Raw genomic sequence first — 27,629 nt, 5'->3', positions numbered from 1 at the left:
TTAAAAGGTCCCATGTTTTTAATAGTTCAACCTTTATTTAAAATCGTGAGTTTCTGAGGTTTTCCTCATTTACCGAAACAAATACAAAACATTAACACAAATAAAGAAGCAATATTCATGGAAAAGACAAAACATAAATAAAAATAAATAAATAAAAGGCCACCTCAGGCCACCTCCTGCTGCATCTGAGGGTTGGTGAATGGGGTCATCAACCAGCGCATATCTGCAATCTCCTAATAAAACAAGTCATTAGAAGAATAGAAGCCCACTGTTGCTGGAATGATTAAGTATGCACAGTTACTTACCAATTAGCCATGAATCTCCAGTGTCTCCTTGCTCAAGGTGCACACCCACAGAGCTGTTTTGTAAGATGTAGGAGTCATGCACCTCCTGGGAAGTGGGAGGCCATGTTGAGCAGGTGGTTCTGGTCATCGCAGATGATTTGAACGTTGATGGGGTGGTATTTATTATTATAATTTTTTTGCCTTTCTATATTTTTCTCCCATCACAATTTATTCGTTATGTCAATTCCCTTCCTGGTCGTTGTGCGCATTGCCCTACTGTCAGTCTGGGGAGGGTGTAGACTATGTACTCTGATACATGTGGAGTAGCCAGCCGCTTCTTTTCCCAGTTTCACTAGGAGAACGTAACACGTGCTGATGTTCACGCTATTTCCCCCAGATCCCCTCCCTGCTGAACAGGCACCCGACCGACCAGTAGGAGTCGCTGTTTGCAATGACCAGGACACATACCCCACTGGCTTCCCACCCGCAAATACTGCCAATTGTGTTCATAGGGATGACTGACCAGGGGTACCGCTGACAGCTGGATGAGATATGAAAACGCATCTGGGGAGGGTGCCTTTATGCACACGTGCGTGCAGTCAATTGCGCTGATGGTGTTGGGCAGACCAGCATGGAATCCTCTTCTGACTGGGATCTGTTGTTGTTCAGTATATGGGAATTGGATGTATTGTATGGCCAGTTGTATGATTCCATCCACGACTTGCTGGAGGCGGCGATATGCCCACCCTGTCTCCTAGCTCCCTCTGGAATGTCCCAGTGGCTAAAAAGTCCAAGGTGGACAGTACCTGGATGTGTGGTAGCACAGGGTGGACAGTACCTGGATGTGTGGTGGCACAGGGTGGACAGTACCTGGATGTGTGGTGGCACAGGGTGGACAGTACCTGGTTGTGTGGTGGCACAGGGTGGACAGTACCTGGATGTGTGGTGGCACAGGGTGGACAGTACCTGGATGTGTGGTGGCACAGGGTTTGGAGTGTCTTGTTCGGCTGCTCAGTGCTGGCTCCAGGGTATTGCACAGCTCCATTAGGACAGGTCTTGGTAGCCTGATGCATCCCACTAGGCCGCTCTCTGTGAATAGGTCTGCATGTTCGCAAGTACTGGCACTCCCTCCTCAGCGTACGACCAGCAATATCTTCCAGCAGCAGTAGATATGCCATATTGTGTGTGTAGGCCTACGATGCCAACTTGGTTCAAGTCCACGTGCAAGTTCAAGGTTTTATTTGTCACATACAACATCATATCAGAATGTTTCTCCGCTGGCTCTTACAATATGCACACTAAGTGTGCGGGAGCTTAGAGGACTGTATATAAATTTCACCTTAGGGGTTTGGTCGGATGCCTTAACTGCTAAACTAATTGTACCAAATTACACAACTGAGTAAACAACTTAAAATGGAGTCACCTAGACTAGAAAGAGCGAGGTAACTGTTTGAATCATAATCCCATTTTTTATATAAACAAAAGGGGGAAAAAACATACATACAAATATTATTATTACTTTACACAATTCCTAATTAAATACTATAGCTAAATTTAGATGGGCGCCCAAATGGTTCTATTAAAGTGTTCTGGCCAACGTTGCCGCGGTTACCAATGCAGCAGAGGAACAATTCCCTCTGCAGTACGAGAGAGGTGGAGAGAGTTAGTAATCCTGGTGGTGAGAAAGAACCCGGATGGGTTCTGTAACGAGGAGTAGTCGACCGCTGCGTGGTGATGAGGGCGGGAAGACGCTGCCCGGTCCGATTGGCGCTACCAGTCTGCTCCTGCAAACCAGATGCACCGCTGTGGGGGTATCCGAGTGTCTCCTCCGCTCCTTAGTGAGCACGCCGACAGCCACTAAAGACACGCTGGTCCCTTCTGTTCAACAGGCTACTGCTAGTGGCTACTGTCCTAGCAAATGACTGGTTGTGTGCCTTTTACAGAGTCCCTTTGGCACAGACCCTATCTAAATGTCCTCCAGTCTGTGCTATATATCGTCTGATATGTCCAGTAGAGCAGCTAGCAACACATGAGCATCAGGCTACGTTAGATATTAGCTCCGAGCTACTGTAGCTAGCGTATGCTAACGGCTAACGATAAATGGGAAATACTATAGTTGGCTGTAATCCGCTAATCCCAGACGTTTACTAAACATCTGATTAGCTGATTACTAAAACTCACTCTCTCTTGGTGGAATAATGTCCGCTTGGTAAGCAACGTTACATCCTTGGTCAAACTATACGTGACTCTAACGGGACGGGCACACTGAACGCGCACGAAGTTCACGCGCGGCTCCCTTGCGGGAACGAGCGCCTGGCCTGGCACACAGAGTCCGACTTCTCAGCGCGCTGCTGCGCGGAGCCCTGATAGAACCAGCAGCAGCACGAGCTCTCTCTCTCCCTCTCTCTCTCTCTGTCTCTCTCTCTCTCGCTCTCTCTCTCTCTCTCCCCCTCTCTCTCTCTCTCCGAGAAAGAAAGAGAGGGGGAGAAAGAGACTGGAGAGAGAGAAAGAGACTGGAGAGAGAGAAAGAAAGAAAGAAAGGCAGGGAGAATAAAGAGAGAGAAAAAGAGAGAGCTGTACTGTATTGTACCCATTCTGCAATCTGTTAATAAAATTTCAAATCAATCGGGCGGCTACGTGGCGCTCGCAACGAATGCTGGAGACTAGGTTCGAACAGGATGCCTCCTGTTCGAGCCCCGCTCTCCACATTGCTTTCAGTTTAGCTGGTCGTCCACAGTAATACACATTGGCCGTATTACGGGGAGGGAAACTGAAGGGTGGGGATTGGGCATTGTGGACAGCGACTCCTACAGGTCGGTTAGTGCGCCTGCGCAGTAGAATCAAGAAGCGACGGGGGCGGGGCCCCTCCAAAGCCCAGACCCCCGACGCTGAAAGATCGAGCCGCGCAGGTGAAAAGATGCGACGGCTGTTACCTCGAGTATCGGAGGGGACTCGTGCTATGTATGACTTAGTCCACATTGCAGCCGGCTTGTGGGAGGCAAGAAACAACGTTCGAAGACAGGGGAGGGTTGAATTGGACGATATGAAAATTGGGATGGGAGAAAAATAGAAAAATGGGAGAAAAAAGTGGATAAAAAAAAAATTCAAATCAATCAATCAATCAATCGCGTGGCGCACGCCTCCCGCGCCGCCTCGAATCCGATTGAAGCGGAAAAGATAGCTTGCCGCTCGGGAGCCGCCCGCGAGGCGCGCTCGCGGCCAGTGTGCACAGTAGCGTCCGTTAACATGGGAGCGGAAGTGAAGAGGCAGCCGTCCGTGTTCATTCGTGTGCAGTGTGCCCGTGCCGTAACGCTGGATGCATTTCTCCGGTCTCCTCTCTACAAGTCTGGGCAAGTTCTACCTCCAGAGAACAAAGTGTCCTATAGGAAGTGACGCACTTGCGCTAAAAACACTACCACCTCTGGCCCACTAGATGGCAGCACTGTCATATAACATGAGATGCCAGCAGTAGGCAGACAGTGTTAACATTATGTGGTAGATAATAACTTAGCTCCCAAATATTAAACAGGTTGGTGAACTTAAAGGGGGGGTAATCTTAGGTCTATTTTTACCTAAATGCAGACCCTTCAGCACACTAAGCAAGGTAAAAACTTTATAAAACTAACAATACAAAATTACAATAGAGAACAAGATGGTATATGGACTATTAATGCAAGTACATTAAATACAAATCATACAAAATGGCAAATATATAGCCTACATGAAAGGAATGGGCTGTGCTGAGAGCAGAATGTAGATGTGTCCACTCTATTCCACTATAGCTATATCCATGCGATTGAGTTTAGTGCTTATTTATTTATTTATTTATTTATTCACTGCCATTTGCAGTGTTTGTGTAGTGCTTTTATTTATTTTAGGACATCACAATGCCTTTGTAGAATCATGACTATAAATGTGAAACATAATTGTTAATGATACAAATATTCTCATATTTATTATTATTAGTATTATAATTATTCACCAATCACCAATAATTTCTCACAAATGAAGCACTTAAGAACATGGGCACACTCGGCGGCTACGTGGTGCAGTGGGCAAGAATACTGGAGACGCTGGGTTCGCCTGTTCGAGCCCAGCGCTCCACATTGCTTTCAGTTTAGCTGGTCGTCCGTACTAATACACATTGGCAGTATTAGGGGGTGGGAAACTGATGGGTGGGGATCGGGCGTTGTGGACAGCGACTTCTACAGGTCGGTTGGTGCGCCTGCGCAGTAGAATCAGGAAGCGATGGGGGCGGCGCCCCTCCAAAGCGCAGACCCCCTGACGCTGAAAGATCGCGCCGCACAGGTGAAAAGATGCAACTGCTGTTACCTCGAGTATCAGAGGGGACTCGTGCTATGTATGACTTAGTCCACATTGCAGCCGGCTTGTGGGAGGCAAGAAACAGCGTTCGAGACAGGGGAGGGTTGAATTGGATGATACGAAATTGGGATGGGAGACAAATTTAAAATGGGAGAAAAAGTGGATAAAAAAAAAAAGAACATGGGCACACTCCAATCTAGCCTATCTACTACTGCTTTTCTGCATAGACCACCGCAACACTTCCGGTAATTTGAGCTCATGGGAAAGAGCGGGGGGAGGGGAGAAGGGGGGGAAAGAATGAATGAATGTTGATTAGCGCTGGAGACATGATCCAATGTATACGCATGAGTCTCCTGAACATGGAGAGACCAACCCCAAGTAGGCCGGCACTTTCTTGGCCGAGCTATAGTCACTTTTCCGCACCTACTCCCCAACCGGCCTTTCTCCCCCCTCCCCCTCATGAGCTCCATGTAACGCAGAAGTGCAGTGGTCTATTCTTAAATCCTCTTCTTAGCTAATAACGAATCCCAGATAAGAAACCATTCAGGAATGCCAGAATTGTCCCGGGAACAATTTCTTCTTAACTTTTTCATAACTGCGTTCAGGAATGAGGTCCAATGTTTCTTATCTAATGCCGAAATTATATAATTTGTAACCAAAGTAATGGCTGAACTGTGATTGGCTCTAAAACTGGATTGATGGGGACTAAGTACTGAGTGGTAAAAAAAATTCTAAATAAATAAACCTGGAGATAGGACGATAATAATCCTAATAGTCCCCATCATCTCCTTTATGCAAAGGAATTACCCGGGTGGAATTGCAAACTAGAGGAAATCTACCTGAAGTAAGTAAGTAAGTAAGTAAGTAAGTAAGTAAGTAAGTAAGTAAGTAAGTAAGTAAGTAAGTAAGTATTTATAAAGCACCTTTCATACATGTCATGTAGCTCAAAGTGCTGTACACAATTATAGGCATATATAACGATAAAAGCAATAAAGTCACAGTGATCAGTTAAGATCAATGTTTAAAAAAATAATAATAATAATAATAATAGTAACGTAAAAATGAAAATAACGTAAAAACAGTCATTTGCTTACCAGTTTGGGAGAACAGGTCCGCACAAACATTTCCGCTCAGTGGCAACCGGAAGTGCACTAAACCAATGCACTTGTATGGTAGGTAGCAATGTTTAGCTCTTATAACGCTAGTGTAGTTACGTTTTTATCAGTGGTCATAGTTGGGTCCATAGTGCTTTACCAAGTCCCATGGATCCATCAGTGGCCGTGTATTGTGGTAGAAAGAAAGAAAAAGAAAAACGTATAAAGAAAACAGTCTAAAGTTTGAAAGTTTGGGAGGTCCGCAAAAACACGACCGTTCAGCTCAGAAGCTGAGGCGTGTCAAAAACTTTTGAAAAACTGGAGGCGTGTCTCCTATGTACCCGTTCCTTCATCTAAAAAGTTTGAACGTTTGGGAGGTCCGCAAAAACACGACCGTTCAGCTCAGAAGCTGAGGCGTGTCAAAAACTTTTGAAAAACTGGAGGCGTGTCTCCTATGTACCCGTTCCTTCATCTAAAAAGTTGGGTCCACAAGGCTTATCCTAGCCTCATGGATCCATCAGGTTTTTCCAAGCCATAACTATTTGTAAGCTAGACTGTATAGGTACGTTTTTAATTTTCCTTTAAAAATGTGTATAGAGCTGGCGTTTCTGATGTGTGTTGGTAGTGTGTTCCATAGTTTTGGGGCATAATTGGCAAATGCCATACTTCCTATCCTTTTTTGGTTTCTGGGCGTGTCTAGTAAACCTGTAGTGGATGACCGTAGCGTTCTTGAGGGCAGATAACTAACTAGGGAATTTGCTATGTATTTTGGGCCTTGCTCATTAAGAGCTTTATATGTTAGGAAAAGGACCTTAAAATAAATTCTATGAGTAATAGAAGTAATGGAAAGATTCAATATTATATGCAGCCAATTTAATAGAAAAAATAGTAAATACTAAATTATCCTCCCCTGTAGAACACAGATCAGAATCAAATGCATACAAAACAAAATGCCTATTAAAAGGCCAGACAAATTAAATTCTGATCAAAGACAGACAAAGACAGAGTGAGAACGTTTTGTTTTTATTTAGAGTCACTGCACTCCAAAACTTAGCCGGATTATAATGTGCCCGTAACTAGCTCCAGGTAGTAATCTGTTCAGCTTTACTTACAGCCGCAGTACATCTGTTTGGGATTTGTCTAAGGAAAGCCAGTGTTGAGGGTCTCCTGAATGCCTGGCAGGGGACCATGCAGTGTTTCTGTCTTTAAACAAAGTTGACAGTTCCTGAGAAAACCAAGGTGTTACTCTATTCTTAATATGAATCCTCTTAAAACCATGCAAGGTGCCAACCTGCTTATCGGGAGCAGTTAGGGGTTAAGTGTCTTGCTCAAAGACACTTCGACACACTGCCCGGGAGAAGCAGGAATCTAACCAGGATCTTCCGGATTACCAGACGACTGCTCTAAGATCTGTGATCTATTAAAACCTGTACAGCCAGGCAGACTTGGCAGAAAGTGCCACCCTTCTTTAAACCACTGAGGATGGCTTTTTTTAATGCTTTTATTTAAACACCCCATTACAAAGTTCATTGCTTACTTGTAGTCCATTTATGTCAAAGATAACACTGCTTCCATTAGAATAAGTAGTGTGAGTGCACCAAGTCAACCTCGAGGTAAATAAAGGTTAAAGTGTGTGTCTTTGTGGGAAATGATATCTACAACAAAAAAGTACACAACCACACACGTGTATACATATATTATGTATGTATGATATGTAGTTGTACTGTGTATTTATACAGCATGTGTGTCTGTGTTATTTTCTTTGACTATCATTTCTCCTCTCTATCTTCATTGCTCTATCTCTCCCTCGCAGTCATCAGAGGAGGGAGCTGTTAGCAGTATCTACTGTGCCGTTGCAGAGGAGACAGAGGGGATAACTGGGAAGTACTTTGACAGCGACTGCTCCCTGGTTCTGCCCGCCCCCTTGGCTCGAGACCCTGCCTTGGCAGCCAAGGACTTTGAGTTCTGCGAGAGACTCACGTCAAAGCTTTAAAGCAATTCCCTGACTCACTGAGGCTTGATAACCTTCTATAAACAGGGTCAAATTCCATCCTGTTGAAGTAAAGGACATTTGGCTTGGAGTCTGTCTTCTAAAGGGATTATCACTCAGTTTAAGGATTTATATACGTTATTCTGTTTGTATAGTCTAGTCCAGTGGTTCTCAAACTGTGGTACGCGTACCACTAGTGGTACTTGGTGGTACTGCTGGTGGTACTTGAAAACATTTACAAAAATGCAAAAAAAAAAAAAAAAAAAGTGTCAGGCCACTGAACTTAGAAGCAGGCCAGGCCAGTGTTTCTTGTTGCGGCGGCGCGATAGTTAGATAACCTAAGTGGGGAACAACCAGGAGATCACTGTGACAGAGAGTAATGCAGTCTAAACAGTCATAAATCTTTAATTCAACTTCAGCCCTGATCATAACCATTTATTTTTTGATTTTTTTGTAATGTCAGATACAAAATTAAGTACTCCCACTTTTCTGAAAAGAGTTGGTGTTAAATCTGACATTACAAAAAATCCATCAAAATCTGTGTTGCTGCTAATCATTGACACATGCCTAGCCTGTAATACCCCCCCCCAGACAAATGTACTTTGCATTTGATATATTGAAAATATTTTACTTTTTTTGTGGTTTTTTTAACAATAATTTGTGATGCCATCACACAAACTGGCATTTAAAGGGAAAACATTCAAAAATGTATTGAATAAGTGTGTTCTTTTCTTGTTTACAATAATTTGTTATGCCCATCACAAACACTGGCATTTAAAGGGTAAAAATTCAAAAATTCCTGCACCAGAATGCAGGAAATTAAGTTTTTGTAACAAAATGTGTGTGTGTGTGTGTGTGTGTGTGTGTGTGTGTGTGTGTGTGTGTGTGTGTGTGTGTGTGTGTGTGTGTGTGTGTGTGTGTGTGTGTGAGAGAGAGAGAGAATGACGGACAATTGCTTGCTGTGTGAGAGAGAGAGAGAGAGAGAGAGAGATAGAGAGAGAATTAAGTACATTTGCTGAAATACAGTTGTTCTTAATTTTCTCACTTGCTATGTGAGAATGTTAGTTATTATGTTCTCAATGCCCCTTGCATTGTATGAGTTGTGTGGAAGCGTTTGCTAGTTCTAGTGATATCCCTTTGTACATTGTGGCTGTGTCTGACTAAAGTTAACAATAAATAATGGTATTAGGAATACATTTGCCTCCTGCGTGAACTGTGCATAGCTGAATAGACTGTATTTTAACGCCGGTCATATGGTGGTACTTGGAGAGCTAGCTACGTTCTCAGGTGGTACTTGGTGTAAAAAGTTTGAGAACCACTGGTCTAGTCCAGTGCCTCTCAATTAGGGGTGTATGTGGCACTAAAGGAAAGGTCACAATGTCTTCAATCAATACGGTTCTTCCTCTAGGGGTCATGAATCTGCACCGCAAATGTGAAAAGTTTTGAATGAAAGCTATTTGAGATACATTCATTTGTAAATTGAATGTTTAGGCTCATGGTGGCACTAGAGGAAAGGCCATGTGGTCACCAATATCAATAGGGTTCTTCTATGGGTCCTGAATGTGCACTGCAAATTTGAAAAGATTCGAATGAAAGCTATTCAAGTTATAGCATTCACACTAGGATCTGCCACAACGGATGCAGTGGCAGTCAGGGTGAATCCTTCTCGGATATAATTACTAAGGTCGCTTTCACATATAGTTTTGGTGGACTCGGTGCGGTTCTGGTGGTGAAGTTGCAACATTGTTGCATTCTTCATTTGGTTCGTCTGCGTTCACATAGCAATTTGTGAGGCGCACCGAACTTTCTGAACAATGTCACGCGGTCGAAAAGGGCGCTCGTCTATTGGACAGTGGAAAGGTGTGTGTGTGGCTGCAAGCCCGTGTGTGCGCGCGTGTGTGTGTCTGTGTGTGGACTGCGAGCCCTCCAGATCAGAGGAGGCGAGTTTTGACGTGATCCATTGTTCTATTGAAGCCCATTACCACCATCCTCTCGCTAAACAACTTGTACACCACATTGTTTTTATGAGTGCCCACAAGTAGCTGTTTTATTTGGTCTTCTGCCCATATGTGTACAGTGTGCTTGTTTTGCAGTGAATGCCGTTCGCCTCGGTAATAATATAATAAGCCGCGTTTTTTCTTCCTTCTTCCCAAGATGCACAGTTAGATAGGTAGATAGATAGATAGATAGATAGATAGATAGATAGATAGATAGATAGATAGATAGATAGATAGATAGATAGATAGATAGATAGATAGATAGATAGATAGATAGATAGAGAGATAGATGCAGTGTGCTTGTTTTGCAGTGAATGCTGCGAGCAGTGGTAATAATAAGCACTTCCTATATTTGGTCCGATGAAGCCGAACCGAGACCTATGCTTTTGGTCGGACCAGAGTTCGTGTGTTTGGTCCGCGGACCGAGTTCGACGCGCATTCACACAAACCCCGAAAAACCGGACTATCGAATTCTGGTCCGATAGTCCGGACCAAACAGCCCCTGTGTGAAAGCGACCTAAGAGGAGGTACACAAGCCAAAAATAATTTAGAACAACTGGTCTAGTCCAATCAATATTTGTGAACATGAACAACTCTCTTACGAAATGTAGACCATATAAATAAAGTTGTATACTAATAGATAATTGTGAGAATAGATAATCATTTGAGCACTTTGATTTACAGTTATTAAATGTTTCAGTTTTGCAGGCAGTTTCAGATTACCTTCTTTAACGACATAACAAGTTAATTTGGTCTCGATTGTCTTGGCTTTATATTTGGGAAATAATTGTAAAATGTTTTATGTGACATATGTTTCCAGGTACATATATATTGTTATATAATAAATAACCTTTTCACTTATTAAGATAATGTTTGTACTCTATATGTTACTGTTTTTATTTATTTATTATTAATTATTATATTATATCAAGCAAGTCCAGTGACTTGAAGACAGTGCGGTGAAAGGCTGTTTCCTGTGAGATGCTTCTGAGTTCCACCATGGGGTTAGTTATAATAAGACATGTATTTGAAAGTATAAAAACTCTATTTAGTAGGGTTAGAACCTTTTGACATGGAAGGCCAAGGGCCAAATTGTCGCAGTACTACTAACCGATTAGTGTTGATAGTCTCACCCTCATCTATTTAGCACACATTTTAAGAACGGTTTGAGGTAATATCAATACAAAAACAGAAAGCTGAGCCAATTGCAGAATACGCCATATGTGACTACCATGTGACTATGTTGATGATGCATTATTTAAGATAAATCTGTTGGTAGGTTTGTGTGATTTTACTGCATCCAGCCCTATTTTACACCTGCTTCGTCAAATTGGTACTGATCTTCAGCCCAACAGCTTGGTTCAGCTCCAATAACAATATTATACAAACCAAGCTGGGGAGGTTGACATACTATGGACATAATTAGTGAGATTCAAACAAACAGAATGGCAAGTGCACTCATGAAAGCTCGTAGCTGGGTGCTCAGCCCAAAATAATATTAGGACCATCTTAAAAATGCCTCAAGTCTTTGCTTTTTTATTTAAAATGTTTATTTAAAATAAAAAATAACATGCCTGACACATTTTTGTCTGTCGACTAGAAGTCTGCTCTATTGAAGACGTGGTTGACAGATGAAATGCCTCAGCATGTTTGTGGTAATTCTTTTTTTTTTTAATATATATTTTTTGTTTTGTTTGTCTTTTTATACAAATTTAAAGACCAGTAAAATTAAGACCTTGAAGTGCTGTCTTTTCAGCTTTTTTCAAAATTGTATTTAATAGGATTATTGTGAAACAATAAAACAAGTCTAAAACAACTTGTTTCTTTTACTATGGAGTACTAGCACTGGTATAATGGTCCTCCCTATTGCTACAGTAGTGAGACCTTGTCAGACGTTTTTATACATATCTAATTATTTTATGAAAGACATATCAGTGAAGTAGTATAATTATCTGTATTCTATTCTCAATTTAAAACAATATATTAGGTAGTATTGGTGGCCACATGCTAGCCATTTTACTTATGCCATGCTCAAGAATGACTTTTCCAACCTGAGTGTGACATAAGAGTAAAATGGCCTTTGTGAATACGGTCAATGTGGAATAAGCTTTGAGTATGGTTAGTCAGACTTGGGGTGAAAACAACAGAAACTCAAATGAGTGGCACAATCACTTCCCTTTATTAAACAACAAAATAATAATAATAATAATAATAATAATAATAATAATAATAATAACAAAATATTTGTGCATTTTGCAATGATTAGATAATTTAGGCAGCATTTGTCTCCCATTGTCTTCCATTCGGTTACTATTTGGCTGCAGAAAAGGAGAGAGAACATTGTGAATGTTACATACTGAATACATATTATTATACAGGTTACATACTGGTATATATATACTGTATATATATTATTATACAGGTTACATACTATATATATATTATTATACAGGTTACATACTGTATATATATACTGAATATATATTATACAGGTTACATACTGTATATATATTATTATACAGGTTACATACTGTATATATATATATTATACAGGTTACATACTGTATATACTGTATATATATTATTATACAGGTTACATACTGTATATATATTATTATTATTATACAGGTTACATACTGTGCACAAATTATCAATGTCCTAGTGACTCAATGGTCACCCCCCCCCCCCCCCCCACACACACATATATATATTTCCTGTCACTCTGTATTAAACCTCTATTGTCTTTCTGTGTGCATGCATGTAAATAATAACGTATTAATAACATAAATAAACATACATTTCAGTTACTATTAATTATACATTTTCCAGATCTATATCGTTGGGTTTCTCCACATTCTTACTGATGCATCAATTGTTTTTTTTAAGCCTCTACCTGGTTGTGTGGCAATAAAGGAATCTTGTACCTCTCTCACTGGTCTCCACTATGTCATGTATGATCTCCTCCAACACAGGGGCCATTTCATCCAGCTGCTTGACCGACAGCCGAACTGCAATCTCCACTGTCTTGTCCTGCTCACACAGCCACGCCGACAGGGAGCAGAGGAGACATGGTGCATTGGGTGAATGGACAGTACTCACTGGAGTTATTTGAAAATGGCATATAGGGTGGTGATGATGATGATGATGATGATGATGATCACATTATTATTATTATTATTATTATTATTATTATTATTATTATTATTATTATTATTATTATTATTATTAGTAGTAGTAGTAGTAGTAGTAGTAGTACTAGTACTAGTACTGTGTGTCCATTCATTGGTGTTTTGTGTCCTATTGGAAATAAGGTGAGTGAGTGAGTGAGTGAGTGAGTGTGCGTGCTTACAGTATTTGCAGGGATCTCCTCCTCAGGAAGCTGTTGGATGGTGATTTCTTCAAAGTGCCCATCCTCCGACCGTGGCTCCACCCCCTTCTTACCCTCCTGCTTCTGTATCACACACAAACATACACACATATTTGTCACAGTGTTGTCAGATAGATAGATGATATTTGAAATGCGTGTTGCAAAATGTGTGTTGGAAAACCATTCCTTTCCTTTCCACAGTACTTCCCAGCCTCTTACCTTCAACATCATCATCTCTTTGGGGCTGAAGAAGGTTATGTGTCCCTCTGCCTGCTCGGCCAGCAGTGCCACCAGACACACCACCACCACACAACCAGCCACCGCCGTGCGCATGCTCATTTTTGCTTTGTCCTGGAGACACACACACACACACACACACACACACACACACACACACGCACACACACACACACACACACACACACACACACACATAAACGCATATACTCTCAAGCCCTCACCCACAAGTGTAGATACACCCACATAAGCAGGGGTCAGTGGCACTGAGGCCAAACCACTTACAGAATGCGGAGAGTTGTTTCTCCCCAAGCTATGAAGGGAAATGGTGGTAGCACTCAAAATAGGTCAACGTATTTTCACATGACATACAGTGTGTGCCACAAGAAACGATTGACTTTAACAGACCGGCAAGGGTTATCGTGAGATTATTATATCATATCATTATGTAAGAGAGATAGTGGTGACAAACTGCCCTATAAGGACAAGAGAGATATGAGGTTGAAGACGCCCAGCCACACTTGAAATAAGTCAACTCTACTCTGCACACAAAACTCTATTAACACAAGGTTTAAAGAGGGGCACTGAGGAGAAGAGGGAAGGGGGTAACAGAGGGTGGGAGGAATATAGAAAGAAAGAGAGATCAAGAGAAAGGGAGATGGAAGGAAAAGCCATACTCACGTGCTGTGGCTTGGTCAGTTGTTTGTAGGGAGGTCTGGGTTAGGTGTTGTGCTGCTGATCTGTCTGTCTGTCAGCTCGTCCCAAGCAGCCTTTATATCAAGCTCCTGTCCTCATCCCCTGGCTCTTCTTTTTACTGACCTCCCTCATATCCGCTCCTCAACAAGCTCCTTCAACCCCTCTCTCTCAGACCCATGGAAACGTGGACACCCCTCAGGAATCCTGGTCTTTTATTATGGGGGTGGGGAGGGCTGTCCACTCATATCTAGGCCTTTGACAACATTGCCTTTGTGCTACAGTGGTGCGTATTCCATTCTTCTGTGTTCAGTGGTTTGCATCGATACAGTATACATTCAACATGGACTGTTGCCGGCAGCTGGAGAACTAGGGGTGGCAGAACTTGCTAACTGTTGAGAACTGTTAGAAATGTCTGACTCTTAACTACTAAACCCTGCACGGACTCTAGCAGTGTGTATTATGACCGAGAAGAGTATAGACCCTCATCTGCACATTCTTAAATTTTTTACTTTTATTCATATTATTTTTATATTGTCCTGTAATTTATATTTTTTATGACTTATATGTATTGTCTTTCTATTCCTGCCTGTACCTCCCATCCCCCATGCTGCTACGACACCTGAATTTCCCCAAGGGGATCAATGAAGGAACATCTTATCTTATCATACATTTATTTATTTACAATAAACTGTTGATGTTCATGAACTGTTCATGCTGGGGCCATATATACTAAAACATTTTGTTCTTGTGATATTGTAAGGACATCCACCCAATGGCATAAGCGGTTATATTGGCAAATGTACAGCATACGTACATTTTAAACACATCATCTTAATCACCTATAGGCGCTTTGTGGTTGACCTTTTTTGATGACCTCATAGAATAAGAAGTAATCCATTATAAGTGATCATATATTTCTGGTGTGTGTCTGTCCATAATCACGTGCACATACAAGCATGTTTGTGTCCAGCCCCTTAACTATTGTTAAGCAAAGGCTAACCAGCAAAAGACTATGTAGCTGGAAGAGGTCAGTCATAAATTCTCAACTCTTAAGTAATATCCCTGCATACTGTGACTTTTATGACCCACTTTTATGACCCACATGCGTCCCTTTCCCGGTAACAGGTGAATCTGGAGGGCTTTTACCATGGCCTCTCCTGATAGAACACTCTACCCGTTTCCTGTATGCCATTGAAATGCTATCTTGGATCATTTTAATAATACACTGCGCTATTTTTGGTCAACATTGTTGTCAATATGTGAATGGAAAATATAGCGTGACGTAGTCCATTCTCACTTGTTACATCGATACCCTACTATGAGTTTTTCAATGATGCATTTCATGTATGCTACCTGTACATGTGTAAACCAACAAGAATATCAACCCCCACATGTGTGTAGCCTAATAGAGCCCCCCTCCCCCACACAGGCGTTAGACGAGTATAGACACAATCTGTAAAACCCCATTTTAAGGTGTGTATGGCTCAAATAGAGGAATCGTTAGACGAACAGAATTACGTACCCTTAGCTGCCAGAGATGTACTTCGCCTGCTGACTTGTACACAATTTGTAAGTTGCTAAATGACTGAATGTAAATATAAATATGTTAAGGCTACAATATGTTTGAATTTGTTAAATATTGCTCCAAAACATCTCTTAACATGTCCATACTAGCTTACAGTCTACTGTGTACAGTAGCAGCAGTACAGCGATATTCCATTCTAAGGTTTTACAGAAGCCTGCCGTTCTAACCAATCAGGAGCTCAAACTGAATTTTGTTGAAAAAAGCACTTTTAGCGGATGAATACTGTACGTGGTCCTCATTCAACACAGTCCGGCAATGAGGACCATGTAGACTAACCATTTGTCACGGTATGTGGCGGCGCAATAGGACCCAGGAGCAGACAAGATGAAGGCGGGCAGCGAGTCCAAGGGTTTTTAATAAACATAGATATCAAACAGAACAAAGTCGGCTTTCCTTCCACTTAATGCCCCTGCAAAAAATATACTCCTTCCAGAAGAAATACCAATGGTCAAACACTTCAGATGTTTAGGAGTTGAAGTATTCCCTACTATAAGCCAAACGGTGAAGTACAACTACATAAAAATCCAAGATAAGATCAAATACGACTTTGACAGGTTTCAAGTTTCTTTAATAGTTGTCATACAGAAGTACAGAATACTTTTATACAAAATGCTTCTTACTGTTACGCTCCAGAGACTGTGCAAGACAAGATAAGTATGAAATAAAATAACATAGTATAGCATGTAAATTAGAAGTAAAAAAATGAGGTCACAGTGTTCAGTATAGACATATGTACAATGTTCGATGCAGAGTAGACGTAACTGAGTTACCATATAATATACAATACTGTGTAGTGTACTAATATACAATACTATATAGTGCAAGGCAGAAATAGGATGAGGTGCAATTTAGGTACAATTTACAGTAGGTGTACGAGTTGTAGTGCAAATCCTTTATCAATAAATATAAAGTGTGTTTGTGTGATCTAAAGTGTGGAGAGTGGGTGCTGCAGTGTGTTGTTTTTAAGGTGGTCCAAACTTAAAAACTGAGTACAGGCACGGGTATCAATAGTTAAGATGGATGTCCTACCTAGAATCAACTTCATTAGCTCAATGCTACCGTTACCCCCTCCAGATGGTTACTGGAAAAAATTACACTCTACCGCATATACATTTATTTGGAATAACAAACCTCCACGTATAAAAAGATCCACCGCACAGAGAAACAAAGCCGACGGAGGTATGGCATTTCCAGATTTTTACCACTATTTTAAGGCGTACACTTTAAGACCACTGACAACCTGGTTTGATTCCCAAGCATCTGTATCCTGGAGAAACTTAGAAGTAAATATAGTAGCACCACATAGACTGCAGGACATAGTATACATCAAATGATCAATTAAGCAATGCGAATTGAAATTTGGTCCCATTATTACTCATGCGATCCGGATATGGCGTGAAACACAAAAAAAATATTCTAACCCACATAAATGGCATAGTCATACTCCCCTATTCAATAACAATGCACTCCTGATTGGAAAACGACCTATAAGATACCCTAAATGGGAAAAGCAGGGCATACACACATTAGGAGATGTTTTCAACAAACAGGGTTTTTGTAGATATAAAGACATACATAAAAAAATGTATCTCACCAGTTCCACACATTATTTTTACGCACAGTTATTGGTATGTTTGAAGGCTCATGGAGTCCCATTAAGGATACCAATTGAACACCACAGATAGCACAAATTCTTCTATGAAAGAGACATCAAGAGGTTTTGTATCAGATTTTTATCATCAATTACTAACGTCCTCGTATGGAATCCTCCCCCTAGACTTAGTCTGGAGGAGGGATATACCAGACCTGGAAATACATTTTGATTGGCAAGAAGTCTGGGCAAACGTTCGAATTGCGTCACGTAACCCGGACCATCAACAAATTAATCTTAACTATATTCATAGGACATACCTGACTCCTCCTATAAGATTGAACAGAATGGGACTTAAACAAGACTCCAGATGCTCCTTATGTACAAATGGGGATGAGGGTACATTTATCCACATGTACTGGGATTGCCCACCAGTTAAGATATTCTGGAAAGAAGTGTCCCAGCAATTATCAAATTTCTTAATTCTGAATATACCTATACACCCCTCTGTATTGCTGTTGAATGATGTTTTTGAGTTTGCAGTCCCTATACAGCTAAAGAGATTAGTGTATCTGGTATCACAGCGGCTAAAAAGCTGATAGCATCACAATGGTTTCAACCGGAAAAAATGTGTCGGAAGGTTTGGGTTCTTACATATCTCGATGTGATTTATCTAGAAATATCTACAGCAAGAATTTTAGGTGTCAGTGAAACCAAAAATGCAATGTGGTTAGAAGTGGTGGAGAGAATAAAAGCTAGCATATGAATTGTAGTGCCTGGTTAGGAGCGAATGATAATGGATGGATTATCCAAGTGGGGGTCCGGGGGGGGGGGAGCGAGCAAGAGCATATGTATGTAGGGTATTAGATAGCAAGTATTAGGTGTATATCTCGTATACTACATTTATTTAAATGGTGATTTCATTGGATGTGTACTGTTAATTAATGCTTGTATATCTAATTTTGTTATGTTTAAAAAATAATAAAAAAATAAAACACAAAAAAAAAGATATCAAACAGAACAAGGGTACAAAACAACTAATGACAAAAACAAAAACCTCTGAGTAAAAACTGGAAGAGGGGGAAAGAGGGAAAACTAAAGTACTAAACTCTAACCAGAACATCAAACACAAGGAACACTTACTTACCAACATAGACAGTGCAACAGAGACAATGGACCGACACAGAGAACAGGAAACAAGGAACTCAAAAACACATGACCAAATGACAAACGAGAAACACCTGGAATGATTACAACTGGAGACACATGAATGAGAGCGAGAGAAGGGGAGAGAGAGAGCAAAAGAGAGAAGAGAAATAACACAAAGAGACAGCGAGACAAGGAACACACATACATGGACAGGGAGAGGTACATCAGGGGAGAACAGTCCATGGACGGGTGACATGTTACACCACTAAATAACTAATAACTAACTAATAACATTTTGTGCTCATTTCAATAAAATAATTTTTCAGCTTCTGATTGGTTAGAAGGGCAAGCCTCTCTATGAACATTTTGAATGGAATATCTCTGCACTACTGCTACACTGATCAATAAAACGCACTCACAGTCAACTCTAAGTCAGTGTGTTCATGTTAAGATATGTTTTGGAGCTAAATTAAAACAAAGAAAATCTTACACATTGTAGAAAACCTATTAATACGCCTATTTCAATTGTCAGATAAATATCTCCCATCTTAAATGTAATTTTGAGATTGTCTCCTAATTTATTACTACAAGATAAACTGCTTTTGTGGGGGAACATTCCAAGCACATTCATGCTTTCCTCCATTATAGTCAAAGCAATATCTGATCTATTCACTCACTGTGTCTGCGGGTGAATCATGCGTTGATATTCAGGAGGCAGAGTTTGTGTTGACTATCTTTGATTCACCCCCTTTATACTGTATATTTGATTCTTTCCTAAATCTTTGATTCTTCCCTTTGAGGTGGACTGAGGAAGTTCTGCTGTATGCATATTCCAGTTCACATCCCACTAATTCCATGTCAGTATGACAATATAATAATAATATATACTACTAATACTAATAATATATTAGTCAATATGACAATATAGTCTATATGTGCAATTGTGTACTAAAGCCTCATCACATTAGGGATGTTTCATGTCCATATGCATACATTTTTCAGATAGGCCCTAATCAATATGTTATTGTATTGAAATATATGAGCAATAGCAACCTAACACAATTACTAGTAACATCACATCATGGTAACGTCATTGGACCTAATTCACCAACATTGTCTTAAGTTTTCTCTTACAAGGAGGAAGTTCGTAAGAGAAAGCCTACGACAGTTACCCCGGATTCATCAACGCGTGGAGAGGTTGTCTTACAGTAAATTGCCAAAATTAACGCAGTTGCGAACCCTGAATCAAGTACATCACTCATTCACAATTTGGAAGCACGTTCTCGTAGACCTGAATTATGTTACAGGTACCAGGATGTGGCACCTGGTAGCAGATTTATGTTAACCTATAAAACAGGTTGTAGTTAGTCATGGACAAAAGGAGGCGCGGACATGATGTTACTGGGTCTGAATCCTCTCGTTTTGTGTTTATTACAACATCATTCAGTTAGTCATAATAATCTTCAATCAATCATCTTAACATCATACAATCACTTAGTTCAATTATTTTACATTACTTTAATACATTCAATTATAGTTCCGTTCTTGTCATCAATTCAAAGGCATATTCATCATTACAGTACACATTCTACCCTTTTAGGACACCCTGGTTCACTTCAGTAGCATTTTCCTTTCAAATGTAGTTATCCAGGGGGAGCTCCAGTAGCTCACCACGTACCGCGAGCGCTATTTCGGCGCCGTGGACAACCGTGCTCGTCACGGATCTGGGGTTTAGCGAGTTCGAATCCCGGACTGCAGCCGTGCCTTTCCCAGAGTGTCTTCCCCCCCCATCTGAACCCTTTCAGCCTGTTTCTGTCGGTCATCCTTGACCAGAATAAATGTGATAAACACATAAAAGAGCCAGGGGAATGGCCAAAGTAAAAAAAAAAAAAAAAAAATGTAGTTATCCAGCATTATATAATTTGAATTATGTCTTTATGCATATTTGGTGTCTTAAATATAAGCATGTGAAAAAGGAGCATTCTCCTGTTAATCTCAGTCTAGGCATATTGGAAGAGAACATCGTATCTGTCTTCTTTTAATAAAACACTGTCATTCTAGTGGCACGGTGGTGTAGTGGTTAAGACTGTCGCCTCACAGCAAGAAGGTCCAGGGTTCGATTCCCGCTTGGGGACCAGGTTTCCATGATGCCAGGTACTCAGGTGGGGTATCTCCCAGGCCTTTCAGTGTGGAGTTTGCATGTTCTCCCCGTGCTCGCAAGGGTTTCCCCCCTGATAAGATAAACCCAATGGAAAAACATGCACAACAGATCGCTAACGCTGTGGCGTCCTTGACGAAGACGGACAGGAGCACTTGGATTGGTCCCCGGGGGCGCGGCTCACGTTGACGCCCTATCTGCTCCCGGCTGCCCATGGGGGGAAGGACAACGGGATGGGAAAAGTGCAGAGAGACATTTCATCTGCGACTCAGTGCATGTGTGTGTGTGTTCCTGTGGGTCGCCCATCTCGCGTGTCTGTGTTAAACTGCATGACAAATAAAGACTTCTAGTCTAACAATTACAATTACATTAGCTATTACCTTTATCATCAGTCATATCCACTATTCTATAGTGCACAGGAATACCTCAACACTTCTGTGGCACTCATATTTGTGTGCCCACTCAAGTTTGTTTGAACCTTTAATCAATGTGCATCGAAAGTGCATTTATATATATTTATATGGCTGATCTCAGGAATTGCTAAACAGTGACCATGGTGAAACCCAAAGGAATAGATTTATATTTACATTTACGGTGAGCGGGATAGAAAGAGAGAGAGTGAGCGGGAGAGAGAGAGCGAGCACGAGGGACGGCAGTACCTAGCTAACTTCTAGCTAGCGTGGGCTAATGCTAGTCCTCTAAACCATCTTTTAACATTTATACCAAATATGTCAATATTCATTTACCAAACAGCATTTCAACTCAAACAGTACATATTTCCCAAACATAACCTTTATAACCCCCTTGGAGATACTTAGCTCCGACACTTTAAGGATTAATGGGGAATTGTATTTCAACACTTTATTTAACGTGCCACGAGACACGGCGTCATCAATTGACAGTCCACTTCTAAACCACTCTTTATTCGTTGTCTTAAACTTCTTAAACTTGACTCAAACAACCTCATTTGGCTCTCGATTGCATGTATCATTATTAACCTTTATGTGTGTTTTGTAATGTATCACCCACCTATAAAACAGGTTGTAGTTAGTCATGGACAAAAGGAGGCGCGGACATGATGTTACTGGGTCTGAATCCTCTTGTTTTGTGAGGACCAGCTCGCCTCGTGCGCCCCTAGACAGCAGGGTACGGTTCCCTAGAAGGCGAAGTTACTGAACACAAGTCCTATACTGCCACCTATTGACCAAATTATATTAATGTTGTCCATTAAGTATGATGACTGTTCTACCTTATTTCTGATGGAGGTAATACTGTACAAGTATGTTCACAACGTTTTGACACATAATCTAATGATATTAACACTTTGAGTGCCACGCCGGGTTTTCATTTTTACCCCCTTGATGCCACCATCCACTTCAATGTTAACGTTAATATCGCCTAATCTATGTTTTAAATTATGGCTATGTGTCTAATCTGCCCGTCGCTTATCAAAGACTATTTTCCAGTCAGTGCTGTCAAGGCAGATTGGTTTTTTATCGTTTCATTTCCGTTTCAGAGCATTTAGAAAAGCACCCGTTTTGAGAAAAAAAAACAGTTAATTCTATGAAAATCGTCTTTTACTGGAATATTCCACAACGTTGATATTCGTCAGCCTATTTATGAATCGTTTTCAAATAAGCGCTAGTTGATCAATATTATACGTGCACGCAAGCACATTCGGGCCGCGCACGGATAATCGCAGCGTTGATTTCCTCTTGGACTTTTACAGTGAAACCGAAAGAGCCCATTTCACAAAACAGCTTATAACTTCATCAAAATTAGTCTGATTATCCTAACACTGATAACATAGATTCCTTACCTGACATCAGATGGTATCCAACTGGTATATTCCAATTCCTGATCACCATTCGAAAAAATCGATAAGTGTATAGATCCACCGTGCGTACAGTGCAGTACATGATTCCGCGCATCTCAGAGGCTCCAGAATGAACTGTGGTAACCCCGGCTGGATCAGTGGACTGGAAAATGTGGAGTACCGGATTTTTTCCCCCATCCATTTTCATTGAGTCCATTCCAAAATCCCTTATGTCATCTGGGAGACGATAGGGGGCGCTTTTTTCCACATATGATCGCCGGCGGCGCTCGTGTATACTCGGGTAGGCTTGCGTGATGATATATGATTTCAGATCGCTAAAAAAATAAAATAAAAATCTGAGAAATCTCGTGAGTGGCTTTCAACCACATATTAATAAACCCGAGATATCTCGTGTGTGGCAGTTAAAGTGTTAACGTGATACCACTTCTAGTGGGCATCACACACTCCCTGACCTTAAAAAATGGCTCCTGACATTTCCGAAAATCATCAAACTCAAGACACTATTGCTCAATTTCACCTTCAGGCTTTCTCCTGGACCTCTAACAAACTCCCATTGTGGGTGGACCGTGGGTGTTGGTCGGATGGTAAGCATACTGAACATCTTGTGGAAGGTTGTAAAAAAATGTATGCAAATATGGCATAACGAAGGGTAAGAGGTATTGCATCAATGGATGTGGTAGTGGACTGTGGTGCGGTGTGGGCACTATCGGTGGGAATTGCACTGTGTGTCCTACTACTGAATTCACGGTCACCTTATTCTGCACTGACGGTTCACCTAGTAAATCATATGTGAGACATTGTCTAGGCCTTCTGTCACGGCCAGACCTCCTAACCTCTGACTGGACCTGCTCTACCGGTGAGAGTGGAGATTGGGTTCGGGGACTGAGCTGGGCTACAGGGGAGTGAGCTTGGGAACGGGGTTGGGCTATTGGAGAGTGAGCTTGGGAACGAAGTTGGGCTATTGGAGAGTGAGCTTGGGGACGGAGTTGGGCTATTGGAGAGTGAGCTTGGGGGCGGAGTTGGGCTATTGGAGAGTGAGTTTGGGGGGGCCTCACTTTCCTCTTCTTCCTCAGATTCGCTAATATCTTCATCAGGTCTGGGGTAAGACAGGTATGTTTCCATCCGTGTTTCCTCCCCTGTTGTCTTCACTCTCAGGGCACAGGACTGGCACAAATTCAGGTCGTCGTTCACGGTGTACAAGTGGTCCTTCCTATGTCCTTTCAACAGGTATCCTTAGCCAGTATCCTCTGTTACTGTCATCATCTGAATAACTGTCAGTGCTGTCACTTGTCTCTACTTATCTTTGTGTGTCTGACATTCTTCCTTGTCTTGGTCTGTCATTTGTTTTCTTCACAGGGACAGTTCTGGCTGGGGGTGGAGTCATATCCACTGATAAATCATTTACCAGCAATAAGAGATTGCGGTGTAATGTTCTGGTCTTCTTCTGGTCTCTGTGTTCAGGGCAGACAATGTATACTGGACTCTCAGCAAGCTGGCTTTTGACCACGTAGATCGCCTTCTCCCAGTACGACCTCAACTTGCCTGGTCCTCCACGCTGACTGAGGTTTCTTACCAGAACTCTGTCTTCTGACTGCAGTACTACTCCTTTTGTTTTCTTGTCATAAGCCACTTTTCCCCTTGCACTGGACTTTTTGCTATGCTCACAAGCAATCCGGTAGGCTTCAGACATCTTCTCAGCCCATTTCTCTGCGTATCCTCTGGGTGAGTACGGTACCTCTTTCTTCGTTAACCCAAACAACAGGTCAACTGGGAGGTGTGGATGACGACCGTAGAGGAGGAAAAAGGGTGAGTAACCAGTCGATTCATGTTTGGTACAGTTGTACGCGTGTAACACATGCGGGAGGTGGTCCTTCCACCGCAATTTCTCATTTTCAGTCAATGTCCTCAACATCTGGAGTATGGTTCGATTGAGCCGATCAGCTGGGATGCTCTGTGGATGGTAGGGTGATGTTCTAGAGTGGCCGACCCCAGACAGCTGTTGCAGTGCTTGGAACAGTTTATTCTCAAATTCTCGACCCTGGTCGTGATGTAGTTTCGAGGGATAACCGAATTTGGGTATAAAGTCATTAAAGATACGCTCTGCAGCTGTTTTTCCACTCTTGTTCTTGGTGGGGTACACCTGGGTGAACCTAGTGAAATGGTCGATCACCACTAGGATATATTCATACCCTCCACGACTGGTTTCCAGATGTAGATAGTCGATACACACGTTCTAATGGGAAGTTGGAGGTAATGCTGCCCATGGGAGCTCGGACATGTGTGACAGGCTTCTTAGACTTGATACAAGGACATCTTCGGGTCACATATTCTTCAATCTCTCGGGACATAAAAGGCCTGTAGAATCTCTTTATCTTGCGAGGTGGATCACTCTTTCTGTTCCAACATGACCCATCTCATTATGTAGATGTTTCAGGGCAAGTGTTCTGTATTTTACAGGGAGGACCAACTGTTGGTATTGATTGGTCTTTCTGTAAAGGAGATCATCGTCAATATGTAATCTGCTCCATTCATGAAGTAGCTTTCGGGTCACCGTGCTTACAGTTCTTCGTACGTCGTCTGACAACTTCGTGTTCGACTCTTTCAATTCCCTGATCGTGTTGATGGCTTGATCCTCTTTTTGGGCCTTCACCAGTTCATCGTGACTGATTGTTTGTAGGTGGGGGTGAGACTGCTGGTTTGAGTCTGGGGACGTGATGTTAAGCGCTGCAACCCATGCCACGTCTTTCCTTTCAGCTGCTTGGCTTCCTTCCCATGTCGCTCGCACTGCTTCATTGGAGAGCTCCTCTGTGCAGGTTCTTTCATATTTCTCCATATCCAGGGGAAGGCGGGAAAGTGTGTCTGCATCTATGTTGGATCTTCCGGGTCTGTATTTCATGTCAAACCGGAAGTCTGCAAGTTCCCCAACCCACCGATGACCGACCGCATTGAGCTTGGCAGTACTCATTACATAGGTCAACAGGTTGTTGTCGGTGTAGATAGTGAAGTGGGGGGCATAATACAAGTAGTCGCGGAAGTTCACACACACACAGCCCATTTCAATGCAAGGAACTTCAGTTTTCCACTGTGCATATGGTAATTACGTTCGGCTGGTGACAATGTTCTTGACCCGTACCCGATGACTCAGTTTTCCATCTTGATGTTGATACAGAACAGCTCCCAGGCCTTGGTCGGAGGCATCAGTGTGTAGCCTGAAGGGTAGGTTGAAATCGGGATACGCCAAGACAGGAGGGTTTGTGAGAAGGTCAATCAGTTGTTCAAGGGCTCTCTGCTGTTCCGTGGTCCACTCTATGGGCTCTCTGGAGGTTTGGTGTTCTTACTCCGTGTTGGGACTGGGGTCTTTCCTGGCTTTATTTGGAGTAGCTCGTAGATGGGTCTGGCAATCCGGGAAAAATCCTGAATGTATGAGCGGAAATATCCCAGGAATCCTGTTACTTTCCTCACTTCGCCAACAGTTCTGGGCGTCTTACTTGACAGGGCTTTCACGGCTTCAATGTCTCATTGGTCTATCTTGACCCCTTCTGCTGACACAAGGCGACCCATGTACCTGACTTCTTGCTTCAAGTGGTCACACTTCTCAGGTCTCAATTTCACTCCGTGACGTTGAAGGGCCTGGAGAACCTTGCGGAGGGTCTCTGTAACGTTCTGGGTTCTCTGGTCTTGTTAGACCTGAGAGCCCGTCTACCATTCTGTCACTCTGTGGAACGTGTGGAATGTCGGGAATGCTGACCTTAAGTAACTCTTGTTTTCTTCTGTTCCTCGTCGGCTCTTCACCATTCTCAGAACCAGTTCTCGACAGTACCAGGACTAGTGCGGCGGTACTTGTTCCTTGCCATGTTTCCTATTACTTAGTTTATATTGTTTTGTGTTTCTCTCAGTTAACGTCCTACGTCTGCCTGTTTTCCTGCCTGCTCTGAATTCTACTATTAAAGAGGATTCATTGTTCAAAGAGCTATACCACCTCTCCGTCTCATTACTTGCCACCACTACTGGAACTCTGATATCTCTTACCTTCGTAACAGAACAGCCGACCACGATGAGTTCCATAGAGGCAATCTGGGCGGAACTCCAGGCGCAGGACAGTCTTCAGGTCGTAACCGAACGCCAGATAGAGGTGGGCAACGAGCTGGGTCGCCTGGGCAGTATGTCCGTTACAGTCCAGGAGACGGCGGATTCAGCTCTGGCTACAGCCAACATCGCTCGCCAGGCAGCTGCCGGGGCGAGGTCTACAGGGGATTTCTCGCCAGAGGATGCGGCTTCCAGCGGCGAGAGGGGACGAATGCATCCCGCGTTCCCGGAGGAGGTTCGGGAGCAAAGGCTACGGAGGAGCCCCGGAGGGTTGTCGGGAATTCGTCACCCAGTGTTCACTTGTGTTCCAACTCCAGCCACATTCATTCCCCACCGCCACCGTGTGGCCTACATCATTACACTCCTCACCGGCCAGGCCCTCTCCTGGGCTACGGCAGAATGGGAGAGTGGGTCTGCCACGATGCGGACGCCTTTACCGGGGAGTTAAGTGGCGCAGTGGGCAAGGCGCTCGCCACTAACGCAGGAGATGCTGGGTTCGAGCCCAGCTCTCGGCGTTGCTTCCGGCTTGGCTGGTCGTTCATACTAATACAATTGGCAGTATTAGGGGGTGGGAAAGCCGGTGGATGGGGATCGGACGTTGTGGACAGCGACTCCTACAGGTCGGTTGGTGCGCCTGTACAGCAGAATCAGGAAGCAACGGGGGCAGCGTGAGCCTCCCACGCATTACTCCTCGCCGCTGAGAGATCTCGCTGTGCAGGTGAAAAGATGCGACGGCTGCCTCCTCGTAGAATTGGATAATATGAAATTGGGATGGGAGAAAAATAGAAAATGGGGAGAAAAAGTTGATAAAAAAAATTTACAAAGCCGGTGGGCGGCTTATCGCTTGCCGGCAAGGCCTCTGCACCGTGGCAGATTACGCCATTGATTTTAGCATTTTGGCCCGGGAGGCGGCCTGGCCCGAGATACCCTGTTGTGTCCTGTTTGTCCAGGGGCTCTCGGTTCGGATGAAAGATGAGCTGTCCGTTCGCAAGTTGCCGGAGCGCCTGGCCATCAGAATGGACAATCGGCACCGGGAGAAGGAACGTGAAAGAGGAACAACAGCGTCTCAGGTACGATTCCCTTCTTCTTCCGGTGTCGATCTCATCCCGCAGTACACAGGTGAACCACTGGGTGACGAGCCCATGCAGCTTGGAGCGCTGTCGCTGTCTGACACGGAAAGGAGAAGATTCATCGAACAGAAGCGCTGCTTCCGGTGTGGGCGGACTGGTCATCGC

The 27,629-nt window shown here is 42.7% G+C and overlaps 1 protein-coding gene across 1 annotated transcript in view; it reads left to right on the top strand.

Annotated features, from left to right (window-relative positions):
- The window catches only part of LOC311230440 (retinol dehydrogenase 12), a 60,572-nt gene extending 50,034 nt beyond the window's left edge, over positions 1 to 10,538 (top strand). The window contains exon 6 of the mRNA XM_084316711.1: positions 7,515 to 10,538. Within this exon, the coding sequence (XP_084172837.1) occupies positions 7,515 to 7,694 (180 nt within the window). The 3' untranslated portion in view covers positions 7,695 to 10,538. The remainder of the gene's footprint in view (positions 1 to 7,514) is intronic.
- Positions 10,539 to 27,629: the final 17,091 nt, after the last annotated feature.

Source organism: Notolepis coatsorum (assembly GCF_963971535.1).
Source record: "Notolepis coatsorum genome assembly, chromosome: 6".
Classification (NCBI taxonomy): Eukaryota; Metazoa; Chordata; class Actinopteri; order Aulopiformes; family Paralepididae; genus Notolepis; species Notolepis coatsorum.
This window is presented reverse-complemented; position numbering and strand designations above follow the sequence as displayed.